This window comes from Pogoniulus pusillus, chromosome 6 (genome assembly GCF_015220805.1).
Source record: "Pogoniulus pusillus isolate bPogPus1 chromosome 6, bPogPus1.pri, whole genome shotgun sequence".
Taxonomy (NCBI): Eukaryota; Metazoa; Chordata; class Aves; order Piciformes; family Lybiidae; genus Pogoniulus; species Pogoniulus pusillus.
In genome coordinates this window covers 25,283,521-25,297,851 of record NC_087269.1, presented here as the reverse complement: position 1 = coordinate 25,297,851, position 14,331 = coordinate 25,283,521, and the positions used below count along the sequence as shown (strand labels likewise).

Genomic DNA, 14,331 nt, shown 5'->3' with positions numbered 1-14,331 from the left:
CCCTTCCACTGTCAGGCTGAGAGGGTTGTGGCTGTTCAGCCTGGAGAAGAGAAGGTTTCAGCCAGACCTTAAGCAGCCTTCTACTACCTGAAGGGGGCTACAAGGAAGCTGGGAAGAAACTTTCTATAAGGGCTTGTAGTAACAAAGGGAGAGGGAACAGATTTAAGCTTCAGTAGAGTAGATTTAGGCTGGATATTGGAATGAAACTCTTTGGAGTGAGCATGGTGAGACACTAGAACAGGTTATCCTGGGAGGTTGTGGAAACCCCCTCCATAGAAGTGTTGAAGGCTGGATTAGGTCTTGAGCAGCCTGGGCTAGTGGAAGATGACACTGCCCATGGCAATGGGTTTGGAACTGGGTGATCTTTAAGGTCCCCTTCCAACCCGAAGCATTTTATAATTTTATGGTTAATGCCCTTTTGGATTTTGTAAGTGAAGGTTTTTTGGGTTTTATTTAAACCTTTCTTTGTAAGAGACACATTTACAGAAGTCTTCCTTCTGAAAGCCATGTCTCTGCTCTCAGGGTTCTCCAAAGAAGGTGCACTTCAACATAATGCAAGCCCAGATGAATGCACCTTTAGCAGAAAACAAAACCTCAAACAGAACCAATCCAAGCAATCCTTTATAGTGTCTCACATTGGGTTCATGAAGCAAAACTAATTCTTTCTAACTTCATATATTTAGCTGTCTTTTAACTTCTAGTGTTAAGAATTGTTTGTGTGTCCAAGTGTTGCATAGATAAATGAAACAACAAAGAAACATCTGAGTAGAACCTAAGAGTAGAACCATTACAAGAAAGATGTGGATGTGCTGGAGCATGTCCAGAGAAGGGCCACTGGGTTGATCAGAGGGCTGGAGCAGCTCTGCTGTGAGGATAGACTGAAAGAGTTGGGGCTGTGCAGTCTGGAGAAGAGGAGGCTCCCAGGTGACCTTCTTGTGGCCTTCTTGTGGCCTTCCAGGATCTGAAAGGGGCCTCCAAAAAAGCTGGGGAGGGACTTTTTAGTCTCTCAGGGAGTGCCAGGACTGGGGGGAATGGAGCAAAGCTGGAGGTGGGTAGGTTTAGGCTGGAGGTGAGAAAGTTGTTGAGTATGAGAGTGGTGAGAGGCTGGATGGATTGCCCAGGGAGGTGGTTGAGGCCCCATGGCTGGAGGTGTTTAAGGCCAGGCTGGCTGAGGCTGTGTGCAGCCTGCTCTAGGGTAGGGTGTCCCTACCCATGGCAGGGGGGTTGGAACTGACTGATCCTTGTGGTCCCTTCCAACCTTGACTGATTCTATGATGGGAAGGGCACAAAAGGTCAAGATAAAGTGAATCACCAAGTGAGTGACTGGCCAATTAATTGAGGGTTGCACTAGATGACCTTTGAAGGTCCCTTCCAACCCAGACTTTTCTGTGCTTCTATGATGCTGTGCTTCTATGACTCTATGGTTCTATTACTAAAGTAAAAGGCAAGATAAAGAACAAGAAAAAGGCAGGGGGAAAGTGAGCAGCAATGACGAAGTTTAACACCATTTCTCTTTGTCATCAAACAGTGGGCCAGAAAGAAAAAGATCAAGTTGATAGTGGACCCAGAGTATGAGACCAGCTCCACTGGAGAAGACAGCGCTCCAGATTCCAGCCAGAGGAATCGGCTCAGCAACCCCAGCGCCCAAACCAACATCAACGGTAACATCTACATAGCCCAGAACGGCTCCGTGGTCAGAACCCGGCGCGGCTGCCTGGCTAATAACTTGAAAGCCACCTCTCCAGTGAGGCTGGGCAAACAGTTCAGGAAACTGGACAAGCTTGCAGTGACGCACGAGGAGAGCGTGCCACTGAGCACCTTGTCCAAGGGGCCGTCCCTGGGTGACAAAATGAACACAAGGCCTTGCAGCGTCTCCTTCACTGCCTCGGCCGCAGGGGCTGACAGTTCGGTGGCAAAGGCAGGGGCCTCCAGAATGAAAAGCACAGAGGAGCACGAGTCAGTTGTTGACAGCGAGGACATCAAAGAGCCCTTGGAGTCACACAGTGAACACACACAGTCAGACGAAGAGGAGCTCTGGATGGGCCCCTGGAACAACCTTCACATACCAATGACAAAACTGTGATTTCCTCCCCACCTCGCCCCTTTTTTTTTTCCTTTTTGTTTGTTGTTTTTGCTTTTGTTTTTACTTCAGTTTATAATAAACTGTGCTTTTTACTGTAGACTGGGGGCAAAAAGAAAGGTTTGTATCCTGCACATACCTGGGACACCTCCACGACCACCACGCTTTAAAGTTTACAAGCAGAATTTGCAGTCACATTTGTACCAATCAATCGTCCTCCCCTACAACTCTTTTGACAGGCTCCTGTTTCACTAAAGAATACTTTAAATGAATTAAGGGTTTGGTTTCTGTTTGGTTTATTTCTTTGTTTTCCTGGACCTTGGTTTATGGTTTGATAAAGGAGTAAACTACTAATAAATGCACAAGCAACACTTGGTTAACTTTTCAGACAGTTCTCTCCATGCCTAGCTTGTTTCTCCTGTATGGTACTCGTGGTTATACTGTTTTAGATCTTTTGTAAGCTGTCTATTTCTGTTCAAGGTTTATAGCCAGAGCTCTTGGTTCTGAACTCAGAGTAATAAATGAACAATAAACCCACAACAGTCTCTAAGGTCCCTTCCAACCGAAGCCATTCCATGATTCTTTCAAAGTCAATGCAGCAAAACCCCTCAGCTGGCTTAAATTTGAGTGGCAAAACCAGAACTGAAAGCAACGCAGCAGTGGATGCCAACAGAGGATCTGGCTCAGGACCTAGCTAAAACCTTAGGTATGGGTGGAGCTGGAGCTTCAGCAACACAGCAGTGGATGCCAACAGAGGATCTGGCTCAGCACCTAGCTAAAACCTTAGGTGTGGGTGGAGCTGGAGCTTCAGCAACACAGCAGTGGATGCCAACAGAGGATCTGGCTCAGCACCTAGCTAAAAGCTTAGGTATGGGTAGAGCTGGAGCTTCAGCAATGCTCCAGTGGATGCCGACAGAGGATCTGGCTCAGCACCTAGCTAAAATCTTAGGTATGGGTGGAGCTGCTAAAGCACAGCACTGTCGCAAAGGAAAGATTAAATAAGAGGGAAATTGGAAAGCAGAAGGAAATGTGTAGCAATTAATCTTGTTCAGAGTTACCTGGCTGTGGTTGGTTCATTTTCTTTTGTGAATTAGGTCATTGCAGTTTTCTTCTCTGGACAATTTTTCCTTCCTTTGACCTCATCCCACACCAGCTCTGTTTTCTTCTTTTGACCATCTTTAGCTCTGTTCTTTATGCTCCATCAGTAATTGCCATCCAATGGCTGTATTCCCCCTCCCAAAGAAAGCAGGATGATAGATGAGTCTATACAATAGAAGCAGACATTAAAGGGTAATTAGGAGGAAGGGCACAGATATGTTTTCAAGCCCAGCTAGCTCCTGGGTTAAACCAATCACCATGCCACTGTAATAAACAGAAATCCAGTCCAACCTAGCACCCAGCCCTGTCCAGTCAACCAGACCATGGCACTAAGTGCCTCATCCAGGCTTTGCTTGAATACCTCCAGGGATGGCAACTCCACCACCTCCTTGGGCAGCCCATTCCAATGCCAACCACTACCTCTGAGAAGAACTTCCTCCTCACTGAGAAGACAAATGGCTCACAGTGAAGAGGATGTAAAGTTAAGAGGGGGTCCATGTGCACAGAGCAGTCTGCGAAGGGCAAAGTGTGTGGCAGTACACAGGGAAAACTTGTCAAATATAGGTTGGACTGAATGATCTTGGAGGTCTCCTCCAACCTGGCTGATTCTATGATTCTGTGAAATACACTAAAGAAACTGTGGCACTGGCACTCAGCTCCAATGCCGTGGCAGATGACAGGGAGAATTTCTATCAGCCACTTGGTTGCAGGGTGCCAAGCTTTTAGAACATTACTGCCCTCTAGAATGGAAACTTGCCTCATTCATATCAGAACAATCAAAATCACTGATAACAAAGTTAAATTTTTATATATATATATATATATATATCTATCTCAAAAAGCAAACAGATAATCTAACACCCAAAGAGAGGATGGACATACACACTGAAAATCTAACTGCCAAGGAGAAACAACAATGTGCCTTTGTGGCCAAGAAGGCAAATGCAATCCTGGGGTGTATTAGGAAGAGTGTGTCCAGCAGATCAAGGGAGGTTCTCCTCCCCCCCTGCTCTGCCCTGCTGAGACCTCATCTTGAATACTGTGTTCAGTTTTGGGCTCCCCAGTTGAAGAGGGACAGGGATCTGCTGGAGAGGGTTCAGTGGAGGGCTACGAGGATGATGAGGGGACTGGAAGGCACTGCCTGATGAGGAGAGGCTGAGGGACCTGGGGCTGCTTAGTCTGGAGAAGAGAAGACTGAGAGGGGATTTGATGAATGTTTATAAGTATCTGAAGGCTGGGGGTCAGGAGTGGGGGAACAGGCTCTGCTCACTGCTCCCTGGGATAGGACAAGGAGCAATGAGTGTAAATTGCAGCAAAAGAGGTTCTGTCTCAACACAAGGAGGAACTTCTTTAGTGTAAGGCTCACAGAGCACTGGAAGAGACTTCCCAGGAAGGTTGTGGAGTCTCCTTCTCTGGAGCCTTTCAGGGCCTGTCTGGAAGTGTTCCTGTGTGATCTGTGTTAGATAGCATTGTCCTGCTCTAGCAGGGAGGTTGGACTCGATTATCTCCTTGTGTCCCTTCCAACCCCTAGCATCCTGTGTGCCTGTGTGATCCTCGATCTCTGCAAGTCTTGATCTTGAGCACTCTAAAGGCTTCTGTTCTCCCTAAACTCTTGAAACAAAATAGATCCAGGTTGAAAGGGACTTCTGGAGAGCATTAAGTCCCAACTGCCCTGCCAAACCAGGATCACCTAGGGCAAGGTCACACAGGAATGAATCCAGATGGGTCTCCAGAGAAGATGCCTCCGCAACCCCTCTGAGCAGCATGCTTTGCACCAGTGCTGATCTTCCCTCTAAACATACTGGCTCCAGTGTCCCCCTCCCAAAAAAAAACCTCTCTAAACCCCTCTGATAGTAGTTTTCTGGGAGAAAAAAAGGCACTTCTAATGATCCTGATACTACTTCAGTGAGATAACCCTGGACATGCCCTCTCATCTGACCTTCCAGGTACCACGTGCAGAGTCGTCTGTGAGCAGAGAACGAACTCCAGTGGTATGCACTTAAAAAAAGGCTGCCTTTACCTTTATTTCCTTAGAAAAGTGATGATGTCTTCTCTTCTGGAAGCATCTCAGCAGTGTTTGGAGAGTGAAGAGAACCTTTTTTTTTTTTTAAACAGTGTGACAGAGAATCTTGTCCTTGATCTTCCAAAAACTGGGAAGAGAGACACTCTACAGGCACTATCCCTTCCCCAGGACAGCACAAGCAACTTAACCAGCTATTAACTGCTCCAAGACAGATCAGCCTGTCCAAAGCTAGAATTGCAAAGGCATCTCCTGGAAGCCAGACTCTCATTAAAACCTACAAAGCATGGTCTCCACATTGCTACCCTTCTGGATTTGCTGCCCAAGCAGCTCTGCCTGCTTTCACCAGCTCTCAGTGGAAGCTACTGCTCAGTGCCAGATTGAGAGGACACAAACTAAGCCTGCTCAGACTAGAGCCACTCAACATTTCCAAACAGCCCTCTCCTCACAATCAAGTTTGAGAGTTTTGCATCCCCTTCTGCTGACCTTCAGTGTGGCCTCACTGCACAATGGTAGCTTAGAGCCAGATGACATCCGTTCCTCAATTGCAGGGTCACTTAGGTGATTCTGTAGCATCCATATGGGGACAGCAAACCCTCCTTGAAATGATGCAACTCCTCCTGGGCAGCATCATGGGTGGCCATTGCTCCACAACATGCAAACAAGGTTCCAGGGTTGGCATTGTTCACAGAACAAACAATATACTTTTACTTCATGTAGGTAAAAAGCCACAGTCAGTGCCAACTTCCTAGGCCAGTGCCACCCAGAACATGTCTGCTTTGTCTTGCTTCCAGTGGATTTACCTGACTCTGTCACACTTTTGGTCTAGGTCTGTTCTACAGCTTCTATTTGGCTGAGTATGAAATCAGGTTCTAAAAGTGGTAACCTAAACTCTCTACTCCATTCCCACAAGCTCCATGAAACTCCTTCATAGCACAAATGAACTTTGGTGAGCTCCTTTAACTGTAGGTCATACCCTGCAAAGGTTCAGTTTGCCTCTGTTCAGAGCAATAAGTGCTTATGTTCAAAATTTCTTATGTCATGCACCAAGTTCTCTGTTCCATCATTCTAGAGTCCTATCCACTCCTCCATATCCTAAAGGAATTTGGGGCTAGCCTTAACCTTATATATACATGTGTGTGTGTGTGCAGTATTTCACTCCTCTGTGTGTTATCTGTGCTAGGAGTGTTCACATTCAAAAATGAGATCAAGTTCAAGCCTGAGTATCACAGAAGGTTAGGGTCTGGAAGCGACCTCAAAAGCTCATCCAGTCCAACCCACCTGCCAGAGCAGGATCCAGGAACACATACAGGTGAGTTTTGAATATCACCAGAGAGGGAGACTTTGCAACCCCCCTGGGAAGCCTGTTCCAATGTTGTCACCCTCACAGGGGAAAAAAATTACCTCATGTTTCCATGGAACTTGTTGTGCCTCAACTTCTGCCACTGCCCCTTGTCCTGGGGGCATCACTGAGAAGAACCTCACTTCTTCCTCTTGTGACTCACCCTTTACATCTTAATAACCAGGAATGAGGTCATCCCTTAGTCTCCTTTTCTCCAAGCTGCAGAGCCCCAGCTCCCTCAATCTCTCCTTGTAAGGAAGATGTTCCGCTCCATCATTTTTGTGGCCCTGTGCTGGACTCTTTCAAGCAGTGCCCTGAGGTCCTTCTTGAACTGAGAGGCCCAGAACTAGGCACATATATGGAATATGTCATGGTCCAACTTGACATGGGAAAGTGGCAGCCCTGAATTCTGTGTTCCATTGTTCTAGAACCCTATCTGCTCCTCCATAGCCTAAAGGAATTTGGGGCTAGCATTTTTACTTTAGCTTAAAAGAGGAAAAAAAGCAACATTTCACTCTATGTTCTATTCAGCCAGGTAGTGCTGACATTCAATGCTGAAGTATGCCCTGCTCCAGCAAGAAAAGGGGCAGCACTGAATCCTCTAGTCCATCTTAACAATCTCCTTGCTATGCCTTCAAAGCCTAAAGGAATTTGGGGCTAGCTCCAGTAAAATGGAGTGTTTCGCTCTGTGTCCTATTCATGCCGGTAGCACTCAGGCTCACCACTGAATAGGTCATCCTCCAGCTCCAGCAGGGAAAGTGGCAACAAGGAATTCTATTCCATTCCTACCATCTCCATGCCACTGCTTCATAGCCTGAAGGAATTTGGGGCCAGCCCCCTCTAACTTATAACCTGCAAAGTTTCTCCTCAATTTCCATCTGGACCTGTAAGCTGTCAGGTTCAAAACTTTACATTGCAGGCTCTGGCACTACCAGGGAAAGTGGCAGCACTGAATTCTCTGTTCCAGCCTTACAGTTTCCTTGCAGCTCCTTCATAACCTGAGAGGAATTTGAGGCTAGCCCTTTGTGTGAGTTTGACTCCGCCTTCTTCACTCCAACGCAGAAGTGAGGGAAAGAAACTCTTCTTACTCCAGCCTGGAGGGGATTTTTTAATGTGTTACACACAAATGAGCTCACACAATGCACTTTCATATCAGCCTGATTGCAGAAGTGCAGCAGAACCTGTGCCAGCCCAGTAGAAAAGACCAACACCCTGCCGGCAAGGGACACCCCAAGGACCCCACACTATTCAGTGTGAATCTCACCAGAGACCTTTACTGTTTGCTCTGACTCCATTTATATAGCCTCAAGCATAGAGAGCACACACCTACACGTTAGCATAATCTAGGCAAGCACAACCCAGTCTTTTACATACATCATGCCTTGTTTTTCTCATTAACCAGGTGTCCACTATCTCCTCTCCCCCATGGGAGTCATCCTGAAGCTATGGGAACCAAGATTGAATGGTCACAGACTGGCTGTTATTATTCCTTCTCACATTGCATTCCCACAACACCCCAAACCCAGGACCAGAAGCAGGAACAGGAAGTCTCTCAAGTTACAACCCAATGACACTTTGTTCCAGCCACCACTTTCCTTCATGGCAGCATGGGATTGAACACCAGCAGCAGATTCAGCTCAACCCATGACACTCTCTTAGCTTCTAATGTTCAAGGTTTTGCTTTGTGTTCTATTCACTTGGTTTGAGACCAAGTTCCAAAGTGTGTCATGCTGTGGCACCACCAGGGAGAGGGGCAGCATTGACTTTTATATGCCATTACCACAGACTTGAAAGTCATCCATAAACTGAAGGATTTTGGCTAGCCTGTTCACTGGGCCCCCCAGTTTAGAAGGGATGTTGAGATGCTTGAGTGTATCCAGAGAAGGGTGATGAGGCTGGTGAGAGACCTTGAGCACAAGCCCTACGAGGAGAGGCTGAGGGAGCTGGGGTTGTTTAGCCTGGAGGAGGCTCAGGGGTGACCTTATTGCTGTCTACAACTACCTGAGGGGTGGTTGTGGCCAGGAGGAGGTTGCTGTCTTCTCTCAGGTGGCCAGCACCAGAATGAGAGGACACAGCCTCAGGCTGCGCCAGGGGAAATTTAGGCTGGAGGTGAGGAGAAAGTTCTTCACTGAGAGAGTCATTGGACACTGGAATGGGCTGCCCGGGGAGGTGGTGGAGTCGCCGTCCCTGGAGCTGTTCAAGGCAAGATTGGATGTGGCACTTGGTGCCATGGTCTAGCCTTGAGCTCTGTGGTAAAGGGTTGGACTTGATGATCTGTGAGGTCTCTTCCAACCCTGATGATACTGTGATACTTTAGCCTTAGTAGTGTTTCACCCTGGGTTCTATTTGTGTCAGTAGTGCTCACGCTCAAAACTGTGTATGTTGTGCTCCAGCTCCTCCAGGTAAAGTGGCAACACATAATTCTCTATTCTGTTCCTACTGGACGGCCTTAAGATACTTGAGGGGGGTGAAGAGGAGAAAAAGAGGTAATTTTGCCTTCTCCCCACCCATTCTTGCCTGCTCCTTTCCCATCTGCAGCACCACAAGAAAGCTCCTGTGGCAGACTAGATGATGCAGTTCCCTGTGTGACATCCCAGGGCGATGCGCCAATGAGAAGGGGAAAGGCAAGCACAAAATAGATCCGTTAACATTCCTGTGAGAAAAGGAGAAGGGTCATGAGGATGATCAGAGGGCTGGAGCACCTCTTCTGAGAGGACAGGCTGAGAGAGTTGGTCTGGAGAAGAGAAGGCTCCAAGGAGACCTTATTGAGGCTTGCCAATATCTGAAGTGGGCTACAAGAAAGCTGGGGAGGGACCTTTTCAGGTAGAGATATGACTGGGGAGAATGGATCTAAGCCTAGAGGAGGAGAGATTTAGATTAGACATTAGGAAGATGTTCTTCACCGTAAGGGTGGTGAGGCACTGGAACAGGTTGGACAGGGAGGTGGTGGAAGCTTCATCCCTGGATGTTCTTTTAAGGCCAGGCTGGATGTGGCTCTGGACAACCTGATCTAGTGGAAAATGTCCCTACCCATAGCAGGGAAGCTGGAACTGGATGAACCTTGAGGTCCCTTCCAACCCTGACAACCCTGTGTGATTTTTATTTTACTGCTTCTTAAAAACTGGAGATTGTTAAAGAGCTGTGGTGGGGTTTTTGTGTGTCTGCTTTGTTCGGGGGGTTGTTTGGTTGGTTTGTTTTTTAATGTGAAAAGAAATCTCTGAGCACACTCTAGGAAAGCTTTGCCCAAGTTCAGAGTCACACACATTGCCTTTCAGGTTGAAACCAAAGTATTCCACAAGCTTCTTAAGACAGCACTTGCGTTTTTACATTGTCTTATGAGCTACTAAGGTCTCCTCAGTATCCTCCTAGGAGCATGTGCCAGTGCATTCTGTGTTGGGGATGTCCCCAGTGAACTGCTTGCACACGTCTGCTTTGGGAAAGAGGAAGGAAATGCAAAGGACTTTTCAAGTGACTTTTGTGTAAGGATTTTTCTGGCATTTCAGAAGCCCTTTTCTTCTACTGAGTTGAAAGAGAAAACCCTCCTAACAACCACCTGCCATTAGTTACACGTAGTGCAGATGTAACTCAATGACCCAAATGTTAGTTACCAAGAGAATCACAGAATCAACCAGGTTGGAAGAGACTTCCAAGCTCATCCAGTCCAACCGAGCACCCAGCCCTAGCCAATCAACTAGACCATGGCACTAAGTGCCTCATCCAGTCGATAACAGACATGGCACAGAGCCCCATGGGAACACATGACAGGCAGGACTGAAGTTTATTAGCTGTGAGATCTGTTTGAGGAAGGTCTGGGCAGCCAGACACTTAACTCCTCCAGCTCTCACAATTAGGCAGTTGGGCTTTATTTACTAAGACAAGTGAAGAGATAGTGCCCACTGCTTCAGCAAGGGAGGGTGAGGGCTGTGTTCACCATCACAATCAGGTTGTATTTATACATTTTCTATTTGCTATTTTTTCCCCCTCCATAACCTTTTGTAACTTCCCTACCTCAGACACCTTTTTAAAGTTATTGTTTAACTTTTCTTCTTAACTTCCAAATCGAGTGAGACTGATTTATTTGGGTATGCTTACTTCCCTCTCTCCATCTAATCACTTCCTTTTGGGAAAAGAAGAGGAAGAGGGAAGGGCACTTTGTAAAATTGTTATTGGTTCTATCAAATTTATCTGAGCCTCTGGAAAATCAAACTAGAACCAAGACAATCTCATATCCAATGATTTGATGAATTCTCATATAAGTGAGAAAGGGAAGGAACATTTCCCAGTCAATGTGGGAGGTTTTCCTTCTCCTCTGCCTGGAGCAGATGTTGGCTTGCAGGCACCTGTGGCTGCTTAGAACTTTGCCAGATGTCAAGTCTCAGACTCTATGGGATCCCTCTGCTCACAGGGCAGAGCCATCATAGAACCATGTTGGAAGAGACCTCCAAGCTCATCCAGCTCAACCTAGCACCCAGCCCTGGCCAATCAACCAGACCATGGCACTAAGTGCCCCAGCCAGGCTTTACTTCAACACCTCCAGCCACAGCCACTCCACCACCTCCCTGGGCAGCCCATTCCAATGCCAATCACTCTCTCTGCCAACAACTTCCTCCTCACATCCAGCCTAGACCTGCCCTGCCACAGCTTGAGGCTGTGTCCCCTTGTTCTGCTGCTGGTTACCTGGCAAAAGAGGACACTCCACCTGGCTACAGCCTCCCTTCAGGTAGTTGTAGACAGCAATGAGGTCTGCCCTGAGCCTCCTCATCTGCAGGCTGCACACCCCCAGCTCCCTCAGCCTCTCCTCACAGGGCTGTGCTCCAGGCCCCTCCCCAGCCTTGCTGCCCTTCTCTGGACACATTAAAGTATCTGAACATCTCTCTTGGCTTAAGGAGCCCAGAACTGAACATAGTACTCAAGAGAGTACTTGTGCTGATCAAGACTAACAGAAACTTGAAGAAGATGCTGCTACACACAAACCAGGCTTAGCAGGATCATAGAATGGGTTGGAACAGACTTGAAAGATCATCTAGTTCCAAACTCACCTGCCATGGGCAGGGACACCTTCAACTAGACCAGGTTGCTCAAGGTCCCACCCCACCTGGCCTTGAACACCTCAACATCTCTCTTCAATTGAGGACCTCAGAACTGGACACAGCACTCAAGCTGGGGCCTAACCAGTGTTGAGTGTAAGGGAAGAACAACTTCCCTTGTCCTGCTGGTCACACTCTTCCTGAGCCAGACTAGGATGCCACTGGCTCTCCTGCTCACCTGGGCACACTGCTGTCTCATCCAGCTACTGTCTACCAGCACTCTCAGGTCCCTCTCTGCCTGGCTGCTCTCTCAGCCACTCTGTCCCCAGCCTGTAGTGCTGCTTGGGGTTGTTGTGTCCAAAGTGTAGGTCCCTTCACTTCTCTTGTTAAATCTCATTCCAAACCCAATCTCATCCTGTGGGCCTTTGCAGTGCCTGGAGAGTGGAGACCTTCCTGAGGCAAACATGGCAGCAGAGGGATGTGGTTGCTGAGCATGGGCTGCTCTGGCTCCTGCTCTATAGCATCTATATCTCCTTCAAAGCAGCACAGATGCCTATCTTCTAAGTCCTTTTTATAATGTAGTAGAGACAGACTTTTAAAATCCTCTTGTAAGTGTATTTTTTTTTTCCCCTACCTACATAAGGAGAAGAGATTTTTGTCTATTTAACTCTACTTAGGAATATAGTTTTAAGTACTTTTTAAACCTTCTTTCACTCCTACCCACTGTCAACCAAGACATTTCAATCATTCAGGGCATTTAGACATGCAGCAGCAGCAGCTCTGAGCACTGACAAGACACTACACTCCTGTGCAGCACTGCAGTGTCGACAATTGAACCGCGGGTGGCAGCACTGAGCACCGACAGGACACCACACTGAGGTAAAGAGCTGCAGTGACGACTATTGAACAGCGGGTGGCAGCACTGGACACTGGCGGGACACCACACTGAAGAGCTGCAGTGTCTACAATTGAACAGCAGGTGGCAACACTGGACACTGGCGGGACACCACACAGAGGTGAAGAGCTGCAGTGCCAACAATTGAACAGCAGGTGGCAGGACTGGACACTGGCGGGACACCACACAGAGGTCAAGAGCTGCAGTGCCGACAACTGAACAACGGGTGGCAGCACCGAGCACCGACAAGACACCACACTGTGGTGAAGAGTTGCAGTGCCGACAATTGAACAGCGGGTGGCAGCACTGAGCACCGACAGGACACCACACTGAAGTGCAGAGCTGCACTGCCGACAATTGAACAGCAGGTGGCAGCACTGGACACTGGTGGGACACCACACTGAGGTAAAGAGCTGCAGTGCCGACTATTGAACAGCGGGTGGCAGCACTGGACACTGGCGGGACACCACACTGAAGAGCTACAGTGCCGACAATTGAACAGCGGGTGGCAGCACTGAGCACCGACAGGAAACCACACTGAAATGCAGAGCTGCACTGCCGACAATTGAACAGCAGGTGGCAGCCCTTGCCACTGGCGGGACGGCACACTGAGGAGCTGCAGTGCCGACACAGCAGGTGGCAGCACTGGACACTGGCGGGACACCACACTGAGGTGAAGAGCTGCAGTGCTGACAATTGAACAGCAGGTGGCAGCACTGAGCACCGACAGGACACCACACAGAGGTGAAGAGCTGCAGTGCCGACTATTGAACAGCGGGTGGCAGCACTGGACACTGGCGGGACACCACACTGAGGTGAAGAGCTGCAGTGCCGACTACTGAACAGCGGGTGGCAGCACTGGACACTGGCGGGCCACCACACAGAGGTGAAGAGCTGCAGCGCCGACTATTGAACAGCGGGTGGCAGCACCGAGCAGTGACAGCGCTGCTTCAGGCCCTGTGCAGGGTGGCCAGCTCAGCTCCCTTGCTGCCTCGTTCACCACCTCCGCACCACAATGGGAACACTGCAACCCACTCCCAGCACCATGGCTGCTCTTTGGCTCTGATCTCCAAAGGCTTTTTTGAGTCAGGGTCTTAGAGACATTTCTGTGTCACGGTGGTGGCTCTTGCTAGGCCTGTGCAGCTCTGTAGGGGAAAGTCCCTGATGGGGGCAAGGAGCTCCAAATCAGGATGGGGAAAAGACAGGGAAAGGAAAAGTGGGAGGTTTTGAAAGTGCTTCTCCCTCTGGGATGGAGAGATATTTAGAGGGGAGGGTGGAGGTTTTAAACCCTTGTGGTAGGATTAAGGTGGATGATGTCTTTACAGAATGAAGACTTGTGGAGAGTTGTAGCTTAAATGTAAATAATTGCTGGGTCCGTGGAGGCCTCCTGAAGAGTGAAGAAAGGCCATGGAAGGGAACCAGCTGAGATCCTTATCAAATAATTAAATGGAATCACTCAGTTATTTCAGGTAGAAATGAAAGCCCTCAGGAATGGGCATTGATATCAGCATAGAATCATAGAATGAGTCAGGGTTGGAAGGGACCACAAGGATCAGCCAGTTCCAATCACCCTGCCATGGGCAGGGACACCCTACCCTAGATCAGACTGCACACAGCCTCATCCAGCCTGGCCTTAAACACCTCCAGGGATGGGGATGGATTCAGCAGCTGAGTGTCTAAAGCAAAAAGGGAATTCTTTTAGCAAATGGGGCAGGAGAAACCCCCTGTAAGCAGACATCAATATACCATGGTGTCCACTCTGTTCGGTGGCCTGAAGATCCCTTATGGTACTGGCCCAGAGAGAATGATAAAAATGGTGTGAACACCACTGAAAGTGATGTTTGTGCAGGGCCAAACCCATTGCAGGGA

At 48.3% G+C, this 14,331-nt stretch overlaps 1 protein-coding gene and 1 long non-coding RNA gene across 12 annotated transcripts in view; one reads left to right on the top strand and one right to left on the bottom strand.

The window, feature by feature from the left end:
• The window catches only part of PCDH15 (protocadherin related 15), a 1,224,756-nt gene extending 1,222,136 nt beyond the window's left edge, over positions 1-2,620 (top strand). For 10 of the 11 annotated variants that reach the window (XM_064145003.1, XM_064145009.1, XM_064145002.1 and 7 more), the window contains one exon: positions 1,529-2,620. In XM_064145003.1, the coding sequence (XP_064001073.1) occupies positions 1,529-2,083 (555 nt within the window). In that variant the 3' untranslated portion in view covers positions 2,084-2,620. Of the gene's footprint in view, positions 1-1,524 lie in introns of all 11 variants that reach the window. The other variant, XM_064145013.1, reaches the window with a different exon arrangement.
• Positions 1-14,331, bottom strand: part of LOC135176188 (uncharacterized) — a 29,417-nt gene that overhangs the window by 3,762 nt on the left and 11,324 nt on the right. The window contains exon 2 of the long non-coding RNA XR_010302569.1: positions 3,139-3,343. This is a non-coding gene — a long non-coding RNA (uncharacterized LOC135176188). The remainder of the gene's footprint in view (positions 1-3,138; positions 3,344-14,331) is intronic.